Raw genomic sequence first — 23,591 nt, forward strand, 5'->3', positions numbered from 1 at the left:
CGCGCGTCCATGGTGGCGTCACGTGACCCTTTAATCTTCACTGTATTTCCGCGTTCACTCTGTTATCAATGACTCCTAATGGAGGTGTACCAGCTGCATCGCTTTTGTTGTTGTTATTTCTCTGCCCGGCGGCGGCCCGTCGTTTTCTGCTCTGACTCAATGACACCTTAACTAACCGGGGAGCTTCCTCCATCTCCTCCTCCTCCTCCTCATCCCCAGCAGCAGCCGCTTCCCGTGGAGCCCTGCCGTCGAGCAGCAGCGCCAGCGCGGACGAGCTGGGGGGGAATCCGGGGAAAGGCAGCCGCGGCGCCACGCACCGGCCGACGGACGCAGCACCGCGGCGCGGCGGCGGCGGCGGCAACAACACCAACATGCTCACCCGGGTCAAGTCGGCCGTGGCCGGGTTCATGGGAGGGATTATGACCGGCGGGGGCTCGGGCGGGGGCGGGGGTTCGTCTTCGGATTTGCCGCTGAAATTCCCTTATATGAGACCGGAGTTCCTGGGACTGTCCGCGGATGAGATCGAGTGCTCCGCGGACCACATAGCGCGGCCCATCCTCATCCTGAAGGAAACCAGGAGATTACCGTGGGCCACCGGATACGCTGAGTAAGTAGTGCAGCTGACCTCAAAGCAGCTCCCGGGTTCTTTGTGTGGATCGTGCTCGATATAAGCCGTGCGCTGGGCGTCTGAGGCCCACGTTGACACAAAGCTGCAGGAAGCCTGGGGTCAGGCTGCACCTGTTGTGACCCGCATCCATCCATCCATCCATCCATCCTCCCTCCTGCACCGTGCGACACCTGCAGCCGTTCACTGAAGGCACCCAAACGATCACTCCAGCTGGTTTTCACTTGTAAGAGGATGATGCATTTTCTCCTTGCAGGCAGAATGAAGAATTAGTCACCAGCAGAGCTGTCTTAAAGCCAGTCAATCCCAAACTTAAATTCTGACCTGCACTGATTTTTTTTTAATGCTTTAAACTTAAATTTCTACCAGCATCTGTTTATCTGAAAACGAATGCATGCCCCTGGAACCTTTTACACTTGTTGTCATGCTTCAGCTACACGCTTCAGCGCATCTTTTTAGGATTTTTTTTTTTTTTTTAGATAAACACAAAGTAAGGCATACTCTAGAAGTGGAAGAAAAATAATACTTTTTTTTTGCACAAATTAAACATCAATTAGGTGGGGCGTGTATAATTGCCCCCCCCCCCTCCCTTTACTCTGAGACCCTATAAACTGTTTAACCAATTATCCAAAAAATGTAAAGAATAGAGCACAAGTGCCAGCTTACCGTAGTCACTGCCCTCAATCTATACTGATAGGCCAGGCAAGGAGAGCATTGATAACAGACGCAGCCTGGAGGCTTGTGGTAACCCTTGAGGAGCTGCAGACATCAAGACTTCAGGTGGGAGAATCTGTCACCACGACAGCCAGGGGCGGTCCTAGCCTGTTAGGCGCCCTGGGCGAATAACCCCACCAGTGGCCCCGCCACAAGCATCAAGACACTGAAATATTACGATGCTCAAACACATCAAGACATAAACAAACATTAATACTGTGCAAGTTACAAGTATAGAATACAAATAATAAAAAGTGTAGAAATAAATAAAATGAAAATATGACTATAAACAAATATAACAAGACAAAAAACAATAATAATGTGTGAATTTGAAGTACAAAATAAAACAAAAACTGTAGAAATAAATACAGCTACAGTTCCTCAGTAAGAATAACCAAACTTTTTATAATACAGATGAGATGCTGACTCCAAGTTTCCAGCATTTTATCATCAGCCACCAAGTAATTACAATCTAATGTGCCCAAGAGGTAAAATAGTTGATGTAATGAGAACGAAAGGGGGTTTTAATCATATTTTTCACAAGCCATGACAATTCAAGCGTGACAGAAGGTACCGTGGTCAGATGAGGCCAAAGTGTAACTTCACGGATCATAGTGGGGCAGCGTCGCCTTCACATTGTGATGTAAGTTTTAACAGGGGCAGGGAACTTAGTCAGAGTTAATGGGCTGATACTTGCAGCTACATCTAGTGTAACCCCGGAAGAAAGTCTGTCATTAATCAGAGATGCAACCATGAGGCCCATGGTGACTCTGGAGGAGCTGTAAACATCCCCAGCTCAGTTGGGAGAATTTCTCGGCAGGACAAAATTCAGTTTGTGCAACAAATGATTTGGGGTTTGTATTTGGAAGAACATTCAAAACCATGCGCCGTTTTCCTTCCAATTTACAACAGTGCCTCTCTTTGTCGGTCTGTCACAGAATCTCATCAGCAGGTTTGTGGCTTCAACATGATGTAACAGGAAAGGATCTGCATCCAAATAAAGAGCCCACATGGATCCATCACATAGGAAGTTTGTGAAAAATATCCCTGTTTGGAAGTTTCTTTCCACCTGTTTATGGCTAAGATAGAAATAAAGCAGAAATGTTCAGTTTTACATAAATATCCATGTTTATATCAAGTTGGCCCAAACTTTGCACTCTCTGGAATTAAGATTTGAATATCTTGCCGTCTCCTTTTCCTCTCCTGTATTTTTTCACGTTTCCTCCCCTTTAGGAAGTTGTCTCATCTTTTGCTCTTCTTTTTTTTCTTCTACCTTCCCTCTTTGTGTCCATCGGGCATTAAATAGTCCAACAGAATAAAATCTTATGAAGCTTTTTGCATATATAAATCAAGCAGAGCACTGTGATGAAAGCAGTAATGCTCCACTTGTGAAATTAAAATTTGTTGGGCTCTCTTTGGCATAAAAGACAGGGGGAAAAAATAATGTTTTTCTTTTTCCAGTGTCACTTAATGATAACCCAAGAGCCTATTATTGTGTTTTTAGAGACAGAGTTCAACCAAGCATGCTAGCAGATACACAGGTTCCATTGGAAAAGAAACAATGTGGTCCTAACGTGTGTTCCAGCATTAACTCTGCATCGGTACCAGAACGTTCTACCCTTTAAAAGCACAGATTCTAAAGCACTCACTTGTCAGTTCCAAAACCATCATGGAGGGACACGGTTATAAAAATAACATCGCAAACTGAATCTCCGCTGGTCGCCGCTGTTTACAGCACAGCCAGCATTAAGCCCTGTGGCCCAGCTACCTGCCGCAGGAAGTTAGAAAAGTAACAGTTTAAATAATGGCTATTTATTTTTTTAAAGCATTGCTTCAAAAAATTTGACATTGTTAGGGATCTATTTATTACCCATTACCGTGTGGTAGAAAATTAGGCGGATGATCATTGTAGTGAACTTTAGGGTGGAACATGTTTCTGTAGCGTCACACTTAACCTGTTTGTGAACATTGGGACAGTATTTAAGTTGGTCAGTGCTAACATATAGAGCCTCTGTCTGACTTTTCTCTAATTTAACACAGTCAGAGCCCAGAGTGATCCTCAGAAAAGTGATGACGGGTCTCGAGCGGATTGTTGTAGGTAATGAGTTCAGCCCAGATCAGCATTTATCTGTAATTAAAGCCCCCTTTTCTTCTCATTACAGCAACTGTTTTGCCTCTTGGGCACATTGGAGTTTAATAACTTTGCAGCTGATGATAAAATACAGGAAATTTGGAGTCAGCGTCTCATCTGTATTGTAAATTGCTTAGGTTATTCTTACTGAGGAACTGTAGCCACGCTTTGTAATGCTATCACATTGTGTAGGTCGGGGTTTTTCACCACCTGGCTCCACGGGCTGTGTTTGCTTGGCACTTGCAGGTTTTCTCCTCCACAACCCAGAAAGGGAGAGTGCAAAGGAGTGGTCTTGGCACAGTATGCTGGCTTCAGCTGTTCCGCAGATAAGAAAGCACTGCGGTGCAAATGAGGTTAGACGAAGTGGGAGATAAGTTGTCTCGGGTTGCAGAAGCAGCATTAACGAGATGCGGGGCGGTTGCTGCTTCAGCTACAGAAACAGGGCGCAACTCTTCCATTGCTTTTCTAGAAACTGTCAATTTATTCGTTTTTCCACTATGCCCACAAATAAAACCAATTTCTTTATACACTATCAAACATAGAAACCAAAAGAAAAAAAATTACGACACCCAAATAAATATTCAGCTCTTTGTTAAGCAAAGGATTCAGGGATGGGCAATTATCATCCCTTTTATTAATACTGTGAATTTAGCATTTTGCAGTCTGCTTTCAGGTTGAATATGCTTGGATGGTCGGATCCGAGCATGTTTGGCAGTTCTTTTAAATGTTGTCCACATTTTTGACTGTTACTGTATCTAAAATAACCTTTACGGCTAATGGTGGTACTGAATGGGCATGGCATGCCTCGTTATAGAGGAGGAAATCAGATTTACCCAATGGGAGGAAAGCTAATTGTTTTTGAGTGAAACTAAACTTTAATTGACAGGAAAATTAAGTAATACTTCCTGCAAATGGTGAAACATGAACAAATCAGTTGTGGGAGCACTTCCAATCGCATGCAGACAATAGCGCCAGCTGCAGCTTCAACGGCAGACAGCTGAGTTATTAAACCATTACCATATATGGGAAGGATTTCTGTGTTTGATGATTAGAGGTTCAAAATGTGACTTCTTCTTCTCTTATTGTTTTTTTTTTTTCATCTTTACCCCACATATTATCCGCCTTCTCTTCCCACCAAACACATCATCACTTTTCTGTTTTGTTTACACTAGATAATAATATGGAATCATTCAGAAGGCCTTTTCCACTGTTTTGGAAGCAAAGCTGAGTCATTGTGGAAAAGCCCCTCAGACATAATGGCTTTTATACTTTGTTCCAGTTTTAGACCAAACAAAGAGAACCAGCTTTTTACGGTTAAACTGCACATGGGATATTTAAGTCTGAAGTTATTTAAAAGGTGTTCTGGTTTAGTACCCTTGCAGATAACTTTATTTTATTTAAACATTACCATAATCAAAAGGTCAACAAAACCCCAAAAAAAAGATCTCACTGCTGTGTTAAGTGTAATTGTTAAAGATAATAGAGCAGCTATGTTCTGATCTTCCTCAAACCCTAATGGTGATAAAATTCCAGCTCAGTCCTCATGTTTTCTATAGGATTTCGATCTGGAGACAGAGATAATCATGGAGGAAGGTTAATAATTGTAATTTATTTTTGTCAGGTGAACCATCACTTATATATATGAGTAAGAACATGCCATTTAAGTACATCAGATCTGTGCTGATGTTCATAATTTGGGTAACAGGAATAAAAAACAGAAAACCCACAAGCCTGGCTGACTATATCTACAATCAGAGCATTAATTAAAATTCTTGGGTGGACATTTTTGTCAGCATTAAATTTAGTTTCTTTATGTTTCTTCCACTTACAATGCATTTAAAATGTACAAAAAACAATTGTGTTTTTAGTTCAAGTCACTGGCTTGAGGTATGTTATTTATGAAGAATTTGTCTTTTTAGATTAATTGAAAAAATAATCGATGGATCGATTACTAAAATAATTGATAGCTACAGCCCTGCTCAGGATTAAATTGATCAGGCCATGTGGATTTTCCTGCCCACCGCCTCATATCATCTGTTTCCATCTGAAGCTGACAGATCTTTGGGGTTGAGGAACAGACATGGACGCTGCCAAGCTGAAAACAACCCACAGTTTATGTCTATAAATAGATCTGATCTCACACAATCACACTCAACAACACCCTCCGGATATGTCTGTCAGACACACTGGTCTCCCTTCTTTCACTATTTTCTTGAGCCTAATTAACCTGCAGATTTTTCAACAAGTCTAATGACATTGAGAGGGTTGGTAAAACTAATTTAAGCAGTTTTAGTGTCTAACTTGAATCTGTGGCTTAAATTGTAGGAATGCTTTGCAATGAAACACTCAAAAGGTCTTTGTGCTTTTTGCACCTTTCAACTGAATGTTTTCCTGTCCTGTCCTACAGCCTATTGCCTCTTTTCCTGTTGTAATAGCAGCAGGAAGCTGTATATTATCACATGGGAGTTATAAAGAGCCAAAAGAAATATGTTCCTTGGGAGTTAAAACAGCCACAAGCTGTTATTGTGGTCATATCACTTCATTCCATGCCTTACGACACATAAACAGACACATTTTATCCAACACGCCCACCTATTCATGCAGGGTCAGAGTAGGTTTGGTACCTATCTCCAGCAGTCACTTGGCAATAATTTGGATACACCTTGGATGGGTTACCAGTCCATCACATGCAAACTCCATGCAGATTCAAACACAATATCTTATTTCTAGGAGTGCAGACCTAGAGACAACAAATATGCTCCACTACCACTCAGTGCACTAGCAGTTAACTGATAGCATTGCCTTATGTCATGTTACACTATGCAGACGTTCTGTCTGTACTGAAGAAGAGTCACCTTGGCGTGTCAAGTGCCTGAAGGGACTCCAACATGAGGGCACTTTGATTCTTTTTTTCTAATTAAGCAAATCATTATTAAACTACTTGGAGACAGTCAGCTGCCCAAAATGTACTTCTTTTCCTCACATAAAGCATTTCTTAAATGAGCATGAAATGAGTAAACTAAAAAAGTCTATATAATTTTGAACTGAATTTTGAAAAATGTAGCTTAGACAAAAAAACTTTAAGCATGTGAATTGAAAGTGCTGTATGTGAAAAACAATGGGCATCCATGTCACTTAATCAAAGGTGGTATGGGAGACATTCACAACAGAAACATAGCACAATTTAACAGAGTTTGATCTTGATAGCAAACATGAAAAGGCAGAGTCAGCTGCTTCCAATAAATACACAGGTTGTGAATCTGAGTCATTGCCGTGACCTTGCAGTGATCCACAAACGGCCATCTGTGGTCTTTGTCAATAGAATTGATGATAAAAATATGTTTCAAACCGGAACAGACGAACTGTGGCTAAGCCTGCGGTTAAATGTCACCTAAACCCTCTACACTGTGCCCTTCTTTTAGGGTGATCAATGCTGGCAAGAGTGCGCTGAACGAGGACCAGGCCTGCTGTGAGGTGGTTGTGGCTAGAAGGAGACCGATGAGCTACTGTCCCCCCTCCACTCCCAGCAAGACCCCGACGTCCAAGAGACGCAACTCGCTGCCCAATGGTGAGGCCCTGGGGCTCCGGCCGGAACACAATATGGTGGGCGAGGTAAGGACATAGAAACAAAGAAACATTTGCTGAAATATGAAATATTAAAATGCTCATATAGAAGCACCACTCTGTTTCCCTTGTTCTTATAAGCACTTAACATGATTTCATAGGCTACTTATGTCCTGCGAGTTGAAGAAGGGTCAAGTGATGCATGATACACCCTTTTAATGTGAACACAAACAAATCTGTCAGCAGAATGCCTGTGCTGCCAAATGACAATCAGGACCACACGCATTCCTTTTGTCTCTGAGATGATGTCATGCATTACAGTCTCAGTCCCAATCTGATGCTTCAGTAAAGTGAAAAAATCACTACCATTTAAATTCTTGAAAACTCAGTAGCTTAAAAGGACAGTGAAATTACACCAGTTTCATCAGTGTGACGTGGTCGACCTTTCTTAATGTGATCATGTAGCCCACTCATCATGAACATTTATGATGAGGATCAGTATTTTGTCCCAGTCGGGGTTTCTGCAAGTTGCTAACTTGGATTAGAAAGCTGCTACAATATTCTGACGACAGACCTCCTAAAATGTTATTAGTTCTTAAACATCTATGTAACTCAGTACACGACTCAGGCCCTGTTTACATGACAACAATCCATTGTTTTAGGTAACACCTTTACATGACAATAGCTATGTTTACATGCACAAAATTTCACAATCATATTAAAATCTATTTGAATTAAATAATCAGATTGTACCATTTCTATGGGCACACAATCAATTCATCCGATCATAATGTGCGTGTATGGCTTTATTCAGAATAGAACCGCCCTGAAATGGGCAGTTATCACAGAAGAAGAAGTACTTCCGTCTTTCCTAAACAACAAAAAATAGCAAACAAAGCAGTACTATATGAGTTTGTTTGTCTTCCAGCCTGGACTTGCATGATGCTCTAATTACAGCTGAAACATTATTGAGTAAGCAACAATTTTGAGCCTTTTATTTTTTAGAAAAGAAAGGTTGTATCAGGAGACCCGACAGTTTATCAATCGGCAGAAACGACTCCTCTCATTCGGAATACATTTTCATTTCGACTGAGCTTAATCCGATGATCATATTCCGATTGGCTTGTTTACATGATGCATTTTTATTCCGATCGGCTCTTTATTGCGATTATTTTGGCCATGTAAATGTAGAGTTCTATTTACAATCTTGGTTTATCTAGCAACAGTAGAAACTGGAAAACGGTGTAATGCCATGCCGCGCCTCTAGTGGTGCTGTGTTAGAGATGGCAGTGGATAAAATCTTCCTATGAACAGACAACGAGTTTCAACTGTGGCTTAGGATGACTTTGAATTATAGCCATGGTTATATTCAGAAGAGTCAGGAGCCAAAAGAGCACTCCGCTAACTGGCTTTTTTTATTCTTCTTCTGTGGTTTTTAACATTGTAGGCAGCTGTAATGTGCCCGTGCATTCATGTCTACCGATCTCTGTCACAGTGCACTTTTTTCCAAAACGACCCATTTTCGAACTACTGCACTCTGGAACCCGTTTACAAACTGTGCCATTGTCAGAGAAAACGTTTGCCGTTGTTGTACAAATGAACAGTACAAACACAACCTGCTCCCTTTTCACCAGAAAATGTTGTGTATGAAGGTAGTCCTGTAGAAGCACTTTTGATTAAATCATTCTTGGGCAAAGATATTGCCTCTAACATCTATCATTTGCTGCAAGAACAAATGTCTGACCTTCTTTCCAAGGCTAAAAGATACTGGACTGAGGATCTAGCAGAGGACATATTTTCAGATGAATGGGAATTATGACTTTCTAATATTAATACCACATATAAAGATACAGGTAGCAGGTTTATTCTATTAAAGATAGTACACAGATGGCATTAAACTCCTCAACAACTACAGAAATGGAATTTATTAACTATGGACACTTGCTGAAGTTGTAATGGTCAAGGTTCCTCAATTCTACATAGTATATGGAGCTGCCCAGCACTTCAGGACAGGTGGAAGAACATTTATGAGATTACCTTTAGTATCTTGAACAGCTTCACCCAAACTGTCTGTACTTTGCTCAGCCACAGAACTTCTAGACTCTCACTTTCCCTCCCATGAAAAGAGATTAATTATTTTGTCATTTGCCACAGCTGAACGGATTTTAATTACACCGACAGAAAAAACGCCCTCCTCCTTATGAGGAGTGGTTATTGACAATGGATAAATTGGCCTCTTATGAGAAAGTGTCTTATGGACTATTAGATAAACTTCATCAAGGTGTTTGGTCTTCCTTTACCAGTTGGCTGTTACATAACGCACGGATGTCTGTGGGTTTATTTTCAAAGAGTGGTCTGTGTGGTGCTTAGTGGTATAATGTGGTATAATTTTGTTCTAAAGAAAAGCTCAATAAAAAGTGTCTGAAGGCATAGAGCTGGTAATATGACATGAAGATAGGTTGTGCTTAAAGATTAGCTGAGTGACAACTGCTTACAGGACTTGAGATTAGTCAAGGACTCTAATAGCAATCATTGAAAAATAATGAGATAAGTGCAACATTGTGTCATTTATACAGTCACAGGTTATGCTGATTTGCAGATTTAACAGTTGGAAGCACTGCAAAGGCGGAAAGCCAGCTAATCAGATAGTGGTAGCTTAAACGAAGGGAACGGGGTAAACATACAATGGCAGCATCAAGACGTTTAGCTCTAGGTGGGTATTTCAGACGTGATGAGGAAATGTTTAGTTGTCTGATGACTGAGGTGCATTTCCAGTCTAAAAGGAGTTGAATACCAGTAACTATCTGAGCTGTTTTAGACATTTTCCAGACATCTCCACAAACTGCCATCCAGTCAACAGAAATTAGTCAGAGAAATTAGCCTGGGTGCCACAGCATGCTTTGGAATAGGAATAACAGAAGTTGTGGTTATCGTGGCTCTATCCAAACACAGATAAAAGTGTTACTCCTCGCTTCCTCCGGTGAATTCACAGATAGGAACAAAAACATGATTCTGTGCTGTGGAGGCCTGACGATACCGAGCAGACATGATAACAGCTCCTACTGGGAGGTATGACCTCTGCGGCTCCCACGCCGTGCTGGAAAGCGTGACTCATGACGGGTCTCCTCTGTGAGACGGCTCACTTACGCAACAAGTTCAGCCGGCTGTTAGTAGACCACAAGCCCCACGGTCCAGGGAAGAAACTATCCTACAAACACCAAAAATACTGGAATCTGTAAATTCAATAAGTCCCCAATGTGATCTTCAGTATCCTACCTTTGACACCTATAGCAGCCTACTAGAGACGACACATCAGAAAATGTGGAGGTAAACGACACTTTGATTTCAAGCGGGTGACTGAATAATGACAAATGAGCTGGGCCATTGTTGAATTAAACACTTGAAACTTTAAATAAAAGCAGAAAACATCTTATTTATTCAGAATCCTTTCCAATTCACAACTTGAAAATATCTTTTTAGATGTCCCCTTTGGGCGTTGCGTACTTGCTGAGGTGTCACATCTCGTCAACAGGGATCAGTTTCTGTTTTCGAAGGAAATAAAACTGTATTTCGTATTTGACAAGAAATCAAGTCATGAAGCGACGCAAAGTTAAAACGATTAAAGGCACGTACATGGAACCTATGTTGGATGCCACCATCTTGAATCGGCATGACTGCCGCCTAAATGTCAAGGAAAAATTCCCTGCAACCGTGGCCAACTCCAGGAGAAGGTCCTGCTTTGATCTCACTGAATAAAATACGATAAATATATGTATACAGCGGGCTTTCACACAGTGGGCTGCAGATTCACCCGCAGATGACAAAACCAGTCTACCCTCAATTGTAAAAACATTAAGGAAGTCTGTATTTGGCTTGAAATCAGGATTGTAATAAATGAGTATAACCTGTTTTCAGAAACTAATTAACAACACTTCGGGACATCTAGGTGTCAAAGCCAAATGCCAGAGTGAAAAAAAAAAAATCACTAAATCTCTAGGTATTTTGAGAAGAATTAGAAATTTAGTTCACAATAAAGTGATGTTAACTTTATATTATGCATTAATCTATCCATACCTGTCATACTGTAATATTGTTTGGGCAAGTACATTTCCTAGTTATCTTAAAAAAAATACTACTTTTACAAAAAGCTTTTGTTCGCTTAGCAACATTTTCTAAAGTTGATGCAGCTAGTGCTCCTCTTTTCTCCAAATTACAGCTCTTGAATATTTATGAAATTAATATTTATCAAACATGTACCTTTGTTTTTATGATAAAAAAAGTACAGTCTCCTGATAGTTTCAAGAATTATTTTGTTAAGAACTGCCAAGTGCATTCTTATAATACTAGACAAGTTTTGTCTTTTCATTTACCATAAAGTATTAAAACTCAAGTGCAATTTTCTTTTCGGCATCGTATTGCAAAACTATGGAATGAATATGGAAAATATTTGCAATCTTCAGAAATAAATGGTAGAAAGTCTTTGAAAAAAATACTGTTATCCAAAAAAGACAGTGATGTATGATTTTACAAATATTGACTCCCTGAAATCTGAAAGCTAAAATGTAAAAATAATGTTACTGTACATGTCTTTTCTGTTTTCTCTCTTGAATGAAAGCACTTTCATAACGTGAGCTGCCTGATGTTTTGTTGTTTTAGGGTTGTGACCTTTGGTATAAGCCCTATGCGGTTTCTGTCACACTCCATCACATTTCATATTTTTTTTTATTTTATTGATGTATTCTGAGTTTCTATTTTGATCTGTGAAAATAAATAAATAAATAAATAAACAGCAGCTAAAATTGTATTTAACCAACTTTACCCCTGAAACTCGCCGAAACAACTGTGAACATCGGCTGACGTATTACTGCCGATTCTTAATTGCTGCAGATTCTTAATTGCATTTGAGTCTGGACTTTGACTAGGCCTTTCTCACACGTGGTCCTGCACTCATCTAAACCAGTCTATTGCATCTCTAGCTGTACGTTTAGGATCGTTGACCTGATGGAAGGCAAACCTCCGCCCCAGTCTCAAGACGTTCAGCATTTCTCCTCCATATTTCACTTTGGAGATGATGGGTCTAGGTTGTTGGTTCACAGCCTCACATAAACTTCTACGTATAGGCCAGACTGTTAGCCTTTGGGCTCATCTGGGCATAGAATCTCCTTTCACAGTTTAGCCCCTACAGGACTCGTGGCAAACTTTGACTGGGCTTCTTGTGACTTACTTTACACAAAAGCTTTCTCTTCCACGAATGATATGAAAACATTGGAAAGCTTTATATCATCTGTTTCCACCCGCAGGAGACTGAAGGCCTGGTCTTCCACTACTGGGCGCTGTTCGACGGTCACGCCGGCTCAGGCGCGGCGGTGGTCGCCTCCCGCCTGCTGCAGCACCACATCGCCTGCCAGCTTCAAGCCGTCATAGAGATCCTGCGCAACTTCCACTCGCTGCCCCCGACCGTGCTGGGGGAGGAGCCCGACAGCAGCCCCTACCTGCAGGGAAACCCCTCCGGACCCCACCGGGCCCTGACCCGGGCGGCCTCGCTGCGGGGGGCCGCCGGCGCGCCGAGCTCACCGTGCAGCACCCCGCCTCCGCCGCGCCTCTACATGGAGAAGAAGATCCAGCACGAGAGCCTGGTGATCGGAGCCATAGAGAACGCCTTCAAGGAGATGGTGAGTGATGGGGCACGAGTGATGCTGTAACTTAAGATAAGGAAGATGTTGTTAAAGGGTTTGGGTTTTTGCTCTGCAAATGTTGTTTCATCATCGCAATTAAAGAAATCAAAGTCTACTATATCAGTTATTTTCCTAAACATAATTTGACCGTCAGTGTTCTATATTTTTGTACTTGAAGAACAAGTGAAAAACATTTTAAATGCCTGTTTTCGCAAAGAAATCTAGTTCATTCAGAGGAATCCATATTTACGGTTTTGACCCGTCTTCTTCTTAACTCCTTTGATTCACTTTTACTTGCTCTCCATCAACTTCTGGGCCAAGTCCTGAATTACGGTGAACCCTCCCTGTTTTCTTAGTCCTCTGGGTTGGTCAGTATGTTATGTTTCTCGTAAATGTCTCCCTCTTATTGATAGTAGGCTTTTTTAAGAAGTTCCAATCCGGGAGTTTCCCGGTGATGAGTCTAAAGTTTGCCACGACCTTTAAACCATTTTATTATCAGTTTTGGCTTGTGATGCACAAAGCATCAGAGGTCAGTTGCAGAATTGTGGAAAAACCTTAACCCTTGGTTAAGAAGCAGCCCACAGATGTATTGGATCAGGATGTTCCCTTACTGGAACGGTGTTGGTAGCCCTCATCCTTCCTTTCATGGAAAACAGATTTTCACCATGTTTTAGACATGCATCAGTTTTTACCCGATATTTTTTGTTGTTATTAACCTGCCTGCTGTCTGCACCCGTTTACAGCTTACTGAGAGAAACGAAAATGTGATTTTCAGAGAGCTGGTTTGTAGCTTCTGGTTATTTCCAAATTTTCCTAGCAGAATTTAATTTTTAATTAGGCATTCTCATCAAATTCGTGTGTGTTATTTATTAAAACAACAGCCTTTCCTTGCAATGAATTAATTGCCTTAGTGTTTGGTTATTTTCAAATGAAGAGGTGATGGTGCATTTCTGCGGTGTCCCCACTAGAGGGCGGTAGAAGACTGTGCAGGTTGTGCCTCGCTAGAGCCAGATAGACAATAAAATCCCTACGCAGCTTCTTGAAAGATAAACTTCCACCCCATTTAATTGGAGTGACCTGAGTCTGATCTGCAAAGAGGACACTTGATCCAGTCATGAAACACTTTAATGATACTCTGGTTATTTAATCATATTTAAAATATGTCCTCTCTGTGCTTGGAAAGAATAGCTAAATAAACTTCAGATAGTCAACAAGCACAAATACTACTTTAACCTCTGGAATATAATAATGATAGAAATAACGACTTTAAAAATAAGTTGTAATAGCGATAATGGCTCACATTTTGAGCCAAAGTGGACAAATAAAAATTTGAAATCTCAAATTATGTGATCTACCTCTGGTGCACCCTTAGTCTTTTCCCTGGTGTAACAACAAACTCAGTCAACTCACACAGCCTCTTTATATTTTTCTCTGCCCGTGTGACCTACAAGATCTGTCATGCCCAGAAACCCATATGCCATCTTTGCCACGGTGCGCTCCGCCAGCCATCTGGCCCGACCAGGGCGGTAAGAGGGGAATTGTTTTCACGCTTCGTCATTAAAGCTACAATTGTGCTTTGGCATCTTGTAAACAGCGTAGCTGTGCTACCAGGTGCTGCTGCCCCGCCGTTCCGTCTGTGAACGGACAAGATCCGCCCACAGGACATCAGGTCAGGGATGACGTCAGACGTAAGACAGGCTGCCGTATGCCGCGAACCGCACCGGTCAATTTAATACATGCCTTTAAAAACGAAGAAAACCAGACATGTTCATTAGTCTGGGGATCTCCCCCTTATGCCTCTGACAATATGTCAAAAGTGGACAAGTTGAGGCACAGGAAGACGTTTGGTTACCGTAGATCCGGGGTTATCAACATGGTGCCCCCAAAGACCACATGTGGTGCCCTGGAGCCTGTTCTAAAAAAAAAAAAAAAAAAAAAACAATCCACCAGTAAGCTGCATCTAAAACGTCATTTATGGGCACGTTGATGATAATAACCTTCTGCTGTCCTCCCTTTTCTCAGGACGCCCAGATCGAGAGGGAGAAACAGGTGTACAACATCAGCGGCGGCTGCACGGCTCTCACTGTGGTCTACCTGCTGGGGAAGCTCTATGTTGGGAATGCAGGGGACAGCCGGTATGTTTGTCAGGATCTAGCTTTGATAGCGACATATCAGAGCGACGCGTGTTCTTCCTCCGTTTCTCCGCTCTCGTCACCTCACCTCCGTGCCCTTGTTCCGCAGGGCCATCATCGTTAGAGGCAACGAGATCATTTCCGTGTCGACGGAGTTCACGCCAGAGTCGGAACGACAGCGGCTGCAGTTCCTGGTTGGACAGTTTTGCTCTATTCCACTTCAAAACACGTAGAATATTTGGAAATATGTGATCAATTCAGTGCCCTGGGAAAGTAGTCACACCCCTTGACGCCTTCCAGTTTGTCACATTACAATCGCAAACTTGAATGCATCCCGCTAGGATTATGCGGCATAGGCAAACACAAAGCAGTGGATAATTAGTAGGAAAAAGTGTTTATCCTCGCTTGGGAAGAAAATCCTCCCCACAACATGATCCTGCAACCACCGTGTCTCACTTTGATTATTTTCTTGCACAGTTTTGTAGTTTCAAATAACCTTTTATCTAATTTAAACACGCAATTAGTTTTGGGCATGTTATGCATACAACTGTGTAATTTGTACATCCATTATTCATGTTTTACAGTACAGTACATATTTGTTTGCATGCAAATTTGGGAATAAAAGTACATTTGTTCCGTTATCTTCGATTAGGTGTCATCTGAAGGCGCGGGATTTTATGTAGGGGTATGGGAAGGGCTAAGCAGAAGTAGACGCCTGTTCACAGTATTATTTGTCAATTATGTACTACTCCCAAAATACTTGGGAGGTTGAAGGGGTGTGAACACCTCTTAAACCAGCACCACATGGGCTATGGGCACGAACACCAAGACGTTAGGAGGCCAGTGCCTGCTGCTGCCCGACTGACTGGAAGGGCCGCCGTCTGTCCCGCAGGGTTACATGCAGCCGCAGCTATTGGGGAACGAGTTCACGCACCTGGAATTCCCCCGCAGAGTTCAGAGGAAGGAGGTGGGCAAGAAGATGCTCTACAGAGACTTCACCATGAATGGATGGTAAGGTTTAGATCTAAAAACATCCTTATGGTGCAAGTATTTTATAATTGCAAGTATTTCTGTGTTAGGACTAAGGTTTGCATCATCCCCCGTGGAATAAGCTCGCTGGGTTCTTTAAAAAAAAAAAATGCTTATGCTGTTCTATATAGTCCATGCAGCAGAGACCAGCTGGTATTCAGAGAGCGTTATCGTCCGCTATATTCAGTGTTGTGAGGACAGACAAAGCAGCTTCCTGCGGTAGAGGTAGCTGTGCTGTAATCCCTTCTGCTGTCACTGGCACAGACTCAGGCATATACAAACCCCCCCCCCCAGGAAATGAAGTGTTATTGTAAAGACCGGCGTTATGCTCAGGATTATTCTATAGACGAGGCTGGGAGCGTGGTTGATGCTGGTGTTACAGTCTTTCCTGCTTAAGGGCTCCAAAAAAAAAAAAAAAAAAAGAGAGGCTGGCAGAATGTGCAGCTCTGGGGTCAGGAGAAGTTCACAGCTTGCTTCTAAGAAAGACAAACAGCCAGACAGAAGCACAGCCTGACAGAAAGAGTGAACTCTGGGTAGATACGAAGCCGTTTGAAGTCGTTGATGTTTCCCACCGACTTCTGATGCCAGATCCGATCTGGTCCGTTGAAAAACATTGACATCAAAGCATTTAGTTTATTTTCAGATTTGCTCTTTGAATTTGTGCAGACATTTTTTTTTTTTGTTCAGTTTGTCGATGTCTTTCTGAGATTTCTGTTCCCTCTTGCCAGTCAGTCACAGGAAGCCGGTGATCCGCTGTCAGCTGGAGGCCGGCGGTGGTTCGTTTTTGAACCCTTAGACGGACTTTTTTTTTGCAGTCTACCATTGTGTGATTGTTGTTAAGTCAAAGAACGCCTGTCAAAAGGGCGAGTTTAAGGATCTGCTGAGAAGGTGCACAGTGGATCCGGTGGTCATCACTTCCCTGCTTCTGGGACACTGAGTGCAGAAAATAGATGGTTGGATGATCTGATGTGGAAACTGGACTTCCACCTTTCAAACTTGGACGTTATCGTTGAAAACCAGAAGTTGGGATTTAAAAAGAAAAACCTGAAAACTAAAAGAATAAACATTATTTACAATAAAGAGTTAACGTTTCATCACTCAGTTTGTCACGTCTCCACCGTCCTCCATGAATGAGAGCCTAAAAGGGACAAGCGATGATGTTTTAATAAAAAGTATTGTCTTTATCTTAAAGGGCATACAAGACTCTTGAGGATGAAGATCTCAAGTTTCCGCTTATTTACGGCGAAGGCAAAAAGGTAAGCCGTACATTCTGACCTGCTTTTATCTATTTTGCACAGAAATGGGAATCTCCAGATGTGCAAAGCTGGGAGTCAGAAGACTAAATGTAAATAAATTGCCAAAACTGAGTAGAATTATGATTTTATATCAAAATGAATCAATACTTTGTGTTGGTCTGTCACATAAAATCAAGTTAACATAGCTTGAAGGTGACAAAATGTGACAAATAGATATTAATACTTTTGTAAAACATTAACTCCCTGCGGCTAGTTGCAGTTTAAAAACAAATTGGAGTTAATGTAAAAAGAGCCATAAGCTGATCCAACATGATCACATTTGATTGGCTGTCGAGCTTCAAACTGGGATAAAAGAACTCAAGAATATTTCAACAAGAATCTCCTATTTAGAAGTTCACTTTCAGGGCACTCTAAATAATAAATATTACTGTCATATGTAGACGCTAATTGGTTTGAAAGAATCTGTAGTGCTGATCTTGATGAGCCGCCTCTTTGAGGCGCTGCCAGCAAAAGTCTAAAGCCCAAGTTCTGCTCCATTTTCTTTCTAGTTAATTCATATTTCAAAGTATCACAATTTCCCATCTTAGAAAGCGCCGTCCTCTCACTTTATTTTTGGGCCTCAGACCCAAAACAAGCTGCTCTTTCCGGGGAAGATGCGGTTTAGTAATGCCAGCTGGTCACAGAGCAGTTTATCTAGGCTTGGATCAAAGGGCCAGATGTTAGACTCGCCTATATCTTGTTTTCCAAGTTCAAATGCCTGAAGTCCACACGTTTCGCTGTCATCAGGCAGAGGTTAGGGCACCTAAAGTAAATCATTCACTGGTTTTCCAGGCCAGGGTCCTGGCGACAATCGGCGTGACCCGGGGGCTCGGTGACCACGACCTCAAAGTCCACGACTCCAACATTTACATCAAGCCATTCCTGTCCTGTATTCCCGAGGTAAGATCTAACACTTCTTTTAACCCGATAATTGAAAAAAATAAATAAATAAATAAAATATGGCATGATGCAGAGGAGTCTCTCTTCAAAGTGGGGAAGGAAAGCAAACAGACCATTTGTTATTAATGTTAGAAAATGGTAACAATAAAATGTATACCAGCCATTTCTACAGTCAGAGCGATATTTGAAGTGAAAAAGGTGGGATAACCAGTCACTTTGGGGTCACCAGCTCTATAACTTGTGAAGGGTCGGGTGTTTCTTTCATGTCTCGGTGTATAAGACATGATCTCATCCTCTATATGCGCCACACTCCCCAGGCTGCTTCTCTGCTGCTGGAGAACTCGAATTCACCTGTCGGAACCGTCTAGCGCCGGATTCAACGCGCTTTCATCGTCTTATAGAGTTTGTTTTTTTTTTTTCTCCCCTGGAGCTCTTCGCTTGATCTTTAATTCATTACCACCAAGGGTTCACGGCGGGTTCACGTCAAGTTTCCTTCCCCGCACTCAGCGTCTCTCTCCAAAGCCTCTTGCGTGGCGTCTCAGGATGCTCGCCAAATAGCGGCTTTGAATTCGTGAAGTCGATGAAACGTCCAGAGAAACGGCGCGCTGGGGACTCAGCTACTGGGAAACACACGTTTTGCTGCAGATGCAGGGTCTGTTCCCTTTGAATGTGCACGGCTGCTGGACTTAGTGTCTGCAGTGGCTTTTACCAAAATTAGAAGTTGTTGCACATCAGGTGGTTTTATTTTATTTATTTTACTTTTTTAAGTTAAAAGTAAAATAACAACTGGGGAGAAATAAAAAGAGCAGTTTTTATGAGAAATAAGATAAACATGCTCCACTGAACCAGTTTTACCTCCTATTCATCCTTGTGTCCTTCACTCCTTTTTCTTTCCCTCCATGTGCTCTTCCTTCCTCCCTTTATTCTTCGTGAACGTTTTTCTTCAGTTTGCCTTTCCTTCTTACCTTCTTTAGCCCTTTAGTGGCATCCTTCTTTACTAGTTTCACCAATACAGTCCTTTCTTCCTTGTCCCCTTCCTTTATTCCATTCTTGTCCTTTCTTCCATCCTACTTTGTGCTCTTCTTTGAGTACTTCCTTAAGCCCTTGCATTCTTTCTTCATACCTTGTTAATTTTCTCCCTTTTCTTCCTCGTTTATGCCATTTGTCTCGTATCCTTCCTTCCTTACTCGGTCTTTAATTCTGTCCTTCCTCCCTACCTAGTATCCTTCCTTTCTTTTTTATAGCCTTTTTTTCCTTAATTATTTTGTTCCTGTTTCTTGTTGTGTGCAATTTCTTCCTTTTTCTTTCCTTCATCTGACTTCTTGTATCCTTTCTTCTTTCCTTCTCATCAGTCTGGTGTTTCTGCTGGTTCCATATGTAAACACTATCCAAATTCCTGATATTAACTGAATGTTCAAAATATATATTTTAAAATGAAACTATGACGGATTGACCTGGAAAAGTCTGGATTTCTTTTCAGAACTCCATATTTATGCCTCTGGGAAACAGTAGGTCATTTATTACAAATTCAAGGTTCCTTCGTTGACTGGAAGCGAGACCTACTGATTATGATTGTAAAGTTTTAGATAGATTTGTTTTGTGGGATTGTTAGGGAAACCAAACCCGCGGCACCAGTGAACAACTCTACTCAATGACGTGTTGTTGTGCAGGTGAAGGTGTATAATCTGATGCAGCATGAGCACGGGACCGATGACGTCCTGGTGATGGGAACGGACGGCCTCTGGGACGTCCTGACCAACGAGGAGGTCGCCGAAGCGGTCAGCACCTTCCTGTCCAACTGCGACCCCGACGACTTGCACAGGTGGGCGATTTTTCCTCTTCGCTCACGTAGTTTTGGCTTTAAGCGCCCGGCCTACTCGTGGCGCAGAGTCTTCATTATTGTGGCACTACGCAGGTACACCATGGCGGCTCAGGACCTGGTGATGCGAGCGCGAGGCGTGCTGAGAGACCGAGGTTGGAGGATCACCAACGAGCGTCTGGGCTCTGGAGACGACATCTCGGTCTTCATCATTCCCTTAATGTACGGCAACCGGCAGCCCTGACCAGCTTCCTGCTGGACGTAGGCGGCCCGTGACGTCAACACGACGGATAAGTCCTGGACACAGAAAACTTCTTAGAATTTGTCCTTTTTATTTATTCTCCCTTTTTTTTATGTGAAGGATGAAACCAGACTCTGTTGGTGCTTCGTTTCTCTGAAATGAGATTGCGAGCGGTGCTTCTTTAGAGCCTGAGGTCATCAGTCGGAAACATTTAAGCTAGCAAAAGAAAGCATGTTAAAGGGTTATAAAGGCGGTAAAGGCCACAACTATACATGCACTAATGAAATACGGGAAAACAGTTTTCCTCTTGCCGTCCCTTTCTCCTCTATCCTGTTTGGTGAATTTTATTGTTCTGTTGTGTGAACTTGGACCCAGCTGACAGGTCAGCTGCTTTTCTTTTTTTCTTTTTTTTTCCTCCGTTTTGCCACAATGTGGCTTTTGAAGCCTCGGTTGCGGAGGAACCGCGTCACCTTTGTAGGACACATCAAAGAAGGGACGGCGAGAACGTTGAAGGTGACCTCACTGAGGAGAATCCTCCTCAAACCTCCTGGACCAACATTTGGGACGTTACCTGCGCAGGTTGGTTCTAACATTTACGCCGTCGAGCTGATATAAAGTCTGGGTTTAGTACAAGTCATTAGATCTCGGTTGAATTGTATTTAAATAATATGGGTTTTACCTTTTTACTGTGTTGCACACTAACTGACATGAGTTAATGTTCTTTAATAATGCACTTTTCTTCGGCATTTGTTTTTGTTTTTTGCTTCAGAGTTGCAGGACATTTTCTGTCGACCTCAAACTACAGAGCCTTGCAAAAGTATTCCAAGCACTTTAGGTTTTTTTTTTCATATGCACATATGTAGTGCGTATGTATAAAAATAAAAATAAAAATACAAACCCTTAAAAGCATTTGTTGCATTTCTATTCGGCGTCCCTAAATCAAGATTATGTAAAACCACCTTTTCCTGTAAATATGGGTGCAAGAATTTGGGGATAAGCCTCTACTACCTATGGACAGTCGCTGATTGGATGGAGAACGGCTGAACATTCATCCGCCCCTTGTCTTATAGCTTTTCATATTCTGCACCTTTTAATCTGGTGCCCTTAAATAAAATCTGCGTAGGAATACTTTTGCAAGAAAGGGGGTCTAAAATGTGTAGATTTTAATTTTTACATTACATCTACTGCATTTCCAATTCTAGTTTCTTTATATTTTTCCTTCCTGAGAGCCAGACTTTATTTTTGTCTTTTTAATGTGGTATAGAGCAGTAGAGCCTTTGAAGATTTCTCTGCTGTTCAGTCATTATCAGTCCCAGTACTTGATATATAAGTGCACAGTTTTCGGGTCTGTTGGATTAAACCACTCAATGTTGAACTTTTTTATTGTACTAGAATGATTAAGAGTTTACTAGTTTAGGGAAAAGTAGAAAAACATTCGAATGAAAGCTTTGACAAAGCTGCAGACCGACTGGAGAACTACTTCTAAGGACCAAACAAAGCAAAGGGGGGGAAAAGTGTGTACTTGTATATATTTTAACCTTTACCAGAAATATACTTTTTGTAGTCGTTTTTTTTTTTTTTTCCAGTGCCAATCTAAGCCAACAAAGGTTGTAGCATCAAATTTAGATTGGAAGCAGTATATAAAATCACCTCAAAGACTCAACATTAGATCGAATGACTTGTATCTCAGTGCAGTTACACTCTGGGAGCCATGACACGAAAAGCGAGGTGGCAAATATTCCCTGCAGCAGGGAGAGTTTTATTAAACCTAAAATACAATCATTCTGAGCAAAAAAAATAAAATCTAAAAGCTTTTTCTTTCTGTTTATTACTACATTGTTTTGTGTTTTCAGATGCTTTAGATTGATGTTGCCTGAGCTGAAAGTAACTCGATGTAGGGATGTAGTTTAGTATATGCAGTAATTTATTTTAGGCCAGGGATGAGTAACGGTGCAATGGTTTAATTTGCTGTTCCTCTTTTTGGACTGATTTGTGTTTATGTAATCTATCAATATTATGTGTTGTTTTTGAAGGTCCAAAGATGACATTTCTAAGACTTGTATTTCTGTTTGCTTTGGAAGCTTCTAGAGGTTTATAGCAAAAGCTACAGGATGACATTAAAAATGTGAAGAAAATTGCTAATGGATTTGTATAAAGCCAAATATGGACAGTTTTTGCACACTTACGTCATTTAGCACTTACTTGGTGGGCTTTAGAAAGACAAATGAGTCCAGAAGATGAGAAAAGCATCCGCTGAAAAAGAAATTGCTTAAACTGCTTACTTTTAAAAGAGCGTAAGGGACAAAACAGTAAAGGCCACATAGCAGATATTAGAAAAACATCTTAGTTAAGGCAAGGCAAATTTATTTATATAGCACAATTCAGTACACAGACAATGCAAAGTGCTTTACATGATTAAAATACAGGAAATAAAGCTGACTTTCATCCAGGCTGCTTTACACTTAGCTATGAACCGCTCCAGTGCATGCTGCAGGTCAGAGCCTAAAAAGCGCAAGTCTATGCTTTAAGATCGTGTCCATGAACACCACAAACAGGTGAAGGGCCTTGGCGGAGTCCAATGTGCACTGGGAACAAGCTCGACTTTGTGCATAAAATGCAGACAGCTTTTGCCCTGGGCATACAAGGGTCTGATGTCCATTAAAAAGGTGGCATATTGTGTTTTTTAATCCTTCCTTTTCTAATTTAAATAATTCAGTTGTGGTCAATATATAAAGTGGAACTACAATGCTTTGGTCTGAATTTCTTGCTATTGTAGCTAAACCCCTCTTTTACTCTTGTTCTGAGGTATGTTTGAGAGCAACTAGTTTTTGTGTGGTCTTTTTAAATGCAAAAGAGGTCAAGAAACAGGAGCTAAAAGCTAATATTAGGGGTATTTGGTTGGAGCCAGCGTTCCATTCCACCCCGTTCGGCCATTTTTGCAGTATGCTCGGCGATGATGTGGGTTAATACACCAACATTTTCACTTTTCCACTTGTAGCTTCGGCATCCTTGGGCTTGGAATACAAAATCTTTGAGAGAAATAAAAATGACGGATTTGTGAAAATGGTTAGCCAGAAGTCCATGACCTTTTTAAAGCGATTATGCAGCAAATACTGTGACGTTACTGTTCACACAAAAAAAATAATAATAGGAAAACTGAACGAATTTAAAAAACAAAATAGACCCACAAAGAATATATAGATATCTATGCAGCAGCTGGAGAGATTAAATAAAAATGTCTGCACTCCTATAGACTCCCCAGTACACAACAAAATTTATTTAAGGGTTAACAAGAAGTGTATTTTACATTATATGTCCCCTTTAAAAGCCACCAAGATACCACATGTTCCTGCAGCCAGCAACCCCACAAAATACCTCATGGGAATCAGTCATAAACCTATTTGGTCCAAAAAAAAAATTAAAAGATAAACACAAATAAAACTGAATTTGAGGATCAGGACTACAA

The 23,591-nt window shown here is 41.5% G+C and overlaps 1 protein-coding gene across 1 annotated transcript; it reads left to right on the forward strand.

Moving 5' to 3' along the window:
- On the forward strand, positions 1 to 23,267 carry LOC105933824 (protein phosphatase 1H). The gene is made up of 10 exons (XM_012873537.3): positions 1 to 607; positions 6,893 to 7,082; positions 12,335 to 12,706; positions 14,732 to 14,844; positions 14,951 to 15,035; positions 15,734 to 15,852; positions 17,063 to 17,126; positions 17,958 to 18,065; positions 19,736 to 19,887; positions 19,981 to 23,267. Exons 1-10 carry the CDS (start codon positions 372 to 374, stop codon positions 20,126 to 20,128), a joined length of 1,587 nt encoding a protein of 528 aa, XP_012728991.1. The 5' UTR covers positions 1 to 371; the 3' UTR covers positions 20,129 to 23,267.
- Positions 23,268 to 23,591: the final 324 nt, after the last annotated feature.

Source organism: Fundulus heteroclitus, chromosome 17 (genome assembly GCF_011125445.2).
Source record: "Fundulus heteroclitus isolate FHET01 chromosome 17, MU-UCD_Fhet_4.1, whole genome shotgun sequence".
Lineage (NCBI taxonomy): Eukaryota > Metazoa > Chordata > Actinopteri > Cyprinodontiformes > Fundulidae > Fundulus > Fundulus heteroclitus.

What these genes read in the sequence shown, in the direction of transcription:
- LOC105933824 (XM_012873537.3), top strand. Translation starts at nt 372, where the DNA reads ATGCTCACCCGGGTCAAGTCGGCCGTGGCCGGGTTCATGGGAGGGATT. An exon ending in AACACAATATGGTGGGCGAG is followed by an intron (nt 7,083 to 12,334) that starts GTAAGGACATAG and finishes TTCCACCCGCAG; the next exon opens with GAGACTGAAGGCCTGGTCTT. An exon ending in TTTACGGCGAAGGCAAAAAG is followed by an intron (nt 17,127 to 17,957) that starts GTAAGCCGTACA and finishes CTGGTTTTCCAG; the next exon opens with GCCAGGGTCCTGGCGACAAT.